General features: G+C 34.8%; 1 protein-coding gene across 1 annotated transcript; it reads right to left on the reverse strand.

Annotated features, from left to right (window-relative positions):
• Nucleotides 1–1,529: 1,529 nt before the first annotated feature.
• Nucleotides 1,530–2,483, reverse strand: LOC101962928 (olfactory receptor 4K3). The gene has a single exon (XM_005341410.4). It carries the CDS (start codon nt 2,481–2,483, stop codon nt 1,530–1,532), a length of 954 nt encoding a protein of 317 aa, XP_005341467.4.
• Between the last annotated feature and the right edge of the window lie 3,050 nt (nt 2,484–5,533).

A 5,533-nucleotide genomic window follows, 5' to 3' on the forward strand; every position in this document is an offset into this window, starting at 1 on the left:
AAATAAAAATATTTATTTATTTTAATTAACATTAATCCAATAGTTTATCTCACTAGTGATCATTAAACACATTCGTAAATTGAGCTGGATTTACTTTAGCAAAAGAAATAAACACAAAACTATACATTTTTAACTTTCCCAAATCCTATAACTTTTTTCATCAATTTAAACAGATTATGCATTTGCAATTTATAGTAGTTGGTACACTTTCAATATACAGAACCAGAAACTCTTGAGTCAACGTAGCAAGCTGTATATTAATTTCTTTATATAGGTAAATATAGCTCTATCTATCCATTTACCTACCTATCTGCTTATATTGCCAAGCATGCATCTACCCATTCATATATTTCAGATTCCATCTGCTCATGTATTGATCTATTGAGTGATTCATCTATTTGTCTCCTTAAAATTTATCAGTAAACTATATATTCCACACTCTTTACATGTACTCAGAATAGGGCAATATTACACAACACAATATGTAAAAACTGACAGTACCAGGCAATTGGATAATTATCAGTAGTTATAGTAGTTCAGTTTTATGAAGATAAACTGACTCTAGTTCAATAGAAAGAGGACAAGAAAAAGAGTAAACAAAGGTACTTTCTAGGTTAAACTGTCATCAAAACTGTATCAATTTGGGAATGTAATATTCCCTTGCTCTCAATTTATAAATTGCTCTCTATAAAATTAATAGATTTGACCAGATGACTTCTGTTTTCTAAAAACTCCAATTATTACCCACATTAAAAAAAATGTTGAAGGACCACTCTCTCTTGGGGGTCTGTAAGTTAAGTACTATAGTTAGCCAGGAAGAAAATGGCTCAGATTCTTCATGACTTCACTATTTACAATGTGGTTTTGAATACAAAAATGATATAGTAAGCATCAAAGTACCAAAATAATTCATTACTATTTAGAAAGTAAACAAGTATCCATATTTGTAAGTGAACAAATCAGATGCTGCCTCTAATTAGTATGACTTGGAAAAGTCACTGTTTTCTTTAGGTGTAGTTTCAACTTTTATAGAATAGGACTCTGGATAGGATTTGTTGTACATGACTCTAGGATCCCCTCTCTCTCTCTCTCTCTCTCTCTCTCTCACACACACACACACACATACACACACACACAGAGTTTATTGGAGTTTACTATATTGTTTCAAAACTATGGAGTCTACTCTAGGTGATGTAGGAACTGAAGATTTATAAGGCACATTCTTATTCTTCAAAAATGTTTTATAAACAATATTAAATAGCAAATACTTTTGCTTATCAAGAACCCTCCACTTCTTTCTGACTTTTGCATTAAAAACCATTCATCAGCACTTTGCCCACAACGGAAATCCTATTGCTCCTTTGGTTCACAGGGTACTGCTTGTGGGCAATTAAGAGGACCAGAACTCAGTGACTGATGAGATTGATGACTAAATCAGTTCTCTCACCAACTACTTGTTTTCTTGCAATGGTGTCTTTATGTTGAGAGGGATAAGAGCTGAACAGTGTTTAATTTTTATATGAGGAAAATTAAGGGATCTGATCAGTTTTCCTAGACTTGAAGACATGGCTGCTTAGTTTCCTCATGGACTGCTTGACATCTTTATTTCTAAGAGTATAGATCACTGGATTCAAGAGGGGAGTGAATATAGTATAAAACACTGAGAGTACTTTGTCTATTGGGAAATTTGTGAAAGGCCACACGTAGATGAAAATGCATGGGCCAAAGAAAAGGGTTACAACAGTAAAGTGGGCACTGCAAGTGGACAGGGCTTTAGAGGACCCACCCGAGGAACGCTGCCGAACAGTGACCAGAATAATGGTGTAGGAGATCACCAACAGGATGAAGCACACCAGGGCAATCATGCCGCTGGTAGAGATCATAAACACCCCCAGAATGTAGGTGTCTACGCAGGCAAGTTTAATTACCAAAGGGAGGTCACAAAAAAAGCTGTCTACTTCATTGGGTCCACAGAAGGGCAGATTCACAGTAAATGCTAACTGACTCAGAGCATGGAAGATGCCCACAATCCAGGAAAGTATCACAAGCCCAATGCACATTCTCCGGCTCATGATGACCAAGTAACGCAGAGGCTTACAAATAGCTACGTACCTATCAAAGGACATGGCTATTAGCAGGACGATCTCAGCACCTCCTAAGAGGTGTAGAAAGAATATCTGCGTTATGCAGCCTTCAAAAGAGATGACTTTGTGCTCACTGAGGAAGTCTGCAATCATTTTGGGGGTGGCAAATGAGGCCAGGGACATGTCAATGAAGGAGAGATTGCCCAGCAGGAAGTACATGGGGGAGTGAAGACGGGGCTCTAATACAATCGTCAGCACAATGAGGAGGTTCCCCAGCACAGTGGCTGCATAGACTACAGAGAAAAACAGGAAGTAGAACACCTGGAGCTCTGAAGACCCAGACAAACCTCGAAGAAGGAATTCTGTCACCATGGACTGATTGCTCCAGGCCATATTCATTCTGATTTCTGGAAGAATTCTGTCATTTCCAAATGGGAAGAGAACTATGAAAAAAATACAGCATTGAAACTCCAAGTGAGAATTTTTGCATAGAATACTTCAGTGGCTCCAGATAGTTCTCTCTCGTGCCTTTTCCCAAATCACAGTGGTTGAATATTTCCCCCAAAGGCCTTTATAGATATCTTAAAAGATTCAATTAAAGATCTGTTCTTATATCCTAAACATTTGTTTTATAAGAAAAATGCAAATATTCATAAAAGAAACAAAAATAAAAGTATTCAAATATTTACTTCTTAGTTTGTGAAATACTTTAAAATTTCACAGCTATTTCCTGGCTTGGTGGCTCACACCTGTAATCCCAGTGGCTAAGACAGGAAGATCACAAGTTCAAAGCCAGTCTCAGTAACTTAGCAGAGCCCTAAGCAACTTAGTGAGACCCTGTCTCAAAGTACAAAATAAAAAAGGGGCTGGGGATATGGCTTAGTTGTTAAACACCCCTGGGCTCAATTCCCAGTACCAAACCAAACAACACTGAACAAAGAAAAAAAATTTCACAACTTGCTGCCAACAGGTTTTAATAGGTGAAACGGAAGGGAATAATGATTTTTCCCACAACATCATGATATAAGGAATCTTGAGAATCATGATTGCTCTTTAGTGGAAATGCTATAGAAAAGCTTTGTGGACTCTGGTCTCCTGTACTGTCTAGGAAAAAGGAATAGAAGATGGGGGAGATAAAATGGCTACAAAGAAACACAGTTGATTTCAATTTTCTAATGGAGTTTGTCCAAAATAAAAAATGAAATAGCCTCTTATTCTTAGAGTTTTATTTCAGTTATGTAGATATTAAGAACAACCTTGTTTCTATGCCACCAATGCCATGCACTTTCTAAACCAGGCTGTAGGAACTATACATTTCCAAGCATATGTAAATAGAAAAGGTGGTAAATATCACACCATCTGAAGCCAGATATTCTTTAACTGCTGGAATTAATTGATTTTCAAAACACAATTTGAAACAGAAAATTCTTCCTGTTTGTAAAATTTTCAGGAAGCAAACATGAGACACATTTATATAAAGACAGAAAATGGTAATGCTGAATCTAGAAGTTATGTAACATAAAATTTCAAAGGGTACAGCTAGACTGATGAGGGAGACTTTCTGAGACCTGAGAAGACTTTACAAAGTGTCCAGTTGAAATGATACGTACCTAAAATTAATGAAAAAAGCCCTCTCATCTTGCCACTAAACCAAGCTTTTATTTTTCTTTTCTCTTTTCAAAACTCTACTCTAAGTATACATTCTATACAAAATATTCCAAGACAACATATTTATACATGCAACTACCTTCTTGTTTGGAAGTTAGATGTGCTCTCTTTAGCTGGGCATTTGTTCTAGCCTTGCCTATTACAGAATATTTCAGATGTCTTCTGCACCACCTACCTGTTATTAAAATAGATGTCTCAGCACAATTCTTACATAAGTTGGTGTAGCAGATAGAGCAATGGCCTGGAACTCAGAAAAAGTGGATTCACATTTCCTAAAATTCTGCAATTGGATAACCTAGTGAGTCAAACAGTGCCGCTGATTCTTCATATGTAAATTAGATAGGTTGATGTAGCTGATTGTAGTATCCTTTCCACACATTGTAATGTGTTGATGCTCAACTAATTCCTGAGAGCAGTAATAACAGCTCCAAAGTGAACTTAGATGAATCCTATGCCTAATATCTGGGAAAGGAGGATCAAAGTCTTTAGAACCTTTTCATTTATAATGTCTGTGTTTATATGAATTGATTTAGTGAATTACATAAATGGCATGAAAAAGACCAGCTGCTACTTAGGGAATAAATAAATGGTTAAATTGCTGTGGGAGTCATTAAAATATCCAGTTTAGTTTGTCCAGAGTTGAAGATGGATTACAGAATGTGTAATAGCTCTTTTGTGCCTCATATGCAGGGTGTGGATATGGTGAGGCAGGGAAGATATAAGAAATAGACTTCACTTGGACAACAGCAAGGATAAGACATAAGAATTTTGATATTTAGATAAGAATTTAGTATTTGGCTTGCAAGGCTGCAAACTTTTTCTCTCAGTTCATTCAACAGATGAAGATAAAGCCTGTATCACCCTACTTGAATAAAAATTTATACAGTAACTAATAGAGTTAATGTTTAACACTTAAACTTTGTAATTTTCACTTGGATTGTTATGAATTAAGGGAAAAAATAAAGTGAAAAAAATCTATCTTACAAATTCTAACTATATGAATAATATTAAACAATCATCAAATCTTTAATATCCATGCAAAAATCAGAATAATAATACAATTTAGATGTTAACCATGTTTAAATAGTTTTCTATTTAAAAGAAATATTTGAATATTTACATTATTCTTAGCTTATACTCATACAGTAAAATACATTCATTTGATGAAACTACATCATATTCCTCTGCTGTAATATAAAGAATGTTGGATCTCAGGACTGGAGGCCTGAGTTTACATCATAGTGCAAGACTAATGGATTACATTCAAGTTCATTGCCACATTAGCATTCTGAGAAACAATTTCCTCATTTGTACTGAAAAATATAAAAAAGCATTGCTATATTAACACATAAAGAGCTACTAAAATAGAAAATAAAAAACCAACAGCTCTGCATAAAAATGGAAAAAGATATATAAGTGACTATTAACTATTTAAAAGATGCTCAAACTCTTAGACAAAGGGTATGGGGGGAGAGGAGGAATGAGATATAGAACAGTGAAATGAGTCTGACTGAAGTCTTGTATATACATGAATATACCACAGTGAATCACAAAATCAAGTATATCTACAAGACACTAAGTTAAAAAAAAGAAAAAGAAACTATAAATAAATTGCAGAAAGAAAGTAGAGAAGTATGAGGGGGAAGGAGGAAAATGCAGGGGACTGACTTAGAAAAAATTATATTTCAAGCTTTTGTGACTATATTAATATGTATCCTAATATTATGTATAACTAAAAAGAATCAATACAACAGAAAAGATGTTCATTTTTTTTTTTTTTG

The sequence above is a fragment of the Ictidomys tridecemlineatus genome, chromosome 5, assembly GCF_052094955.1.
Source record: "Ictidomys tridecemlineatus isolate mIctTri1 chromosome 5, mIctTri1.hap1, whole genome shotgun sequence".
NCBI classification, from domain to species: domain Eukaryota; kingdom Metazoa; phylum Chordata; class Mammalia; order Rodentia; family Sciuridae; genus Ictidomys; species Ictidomys tridecemlineatus.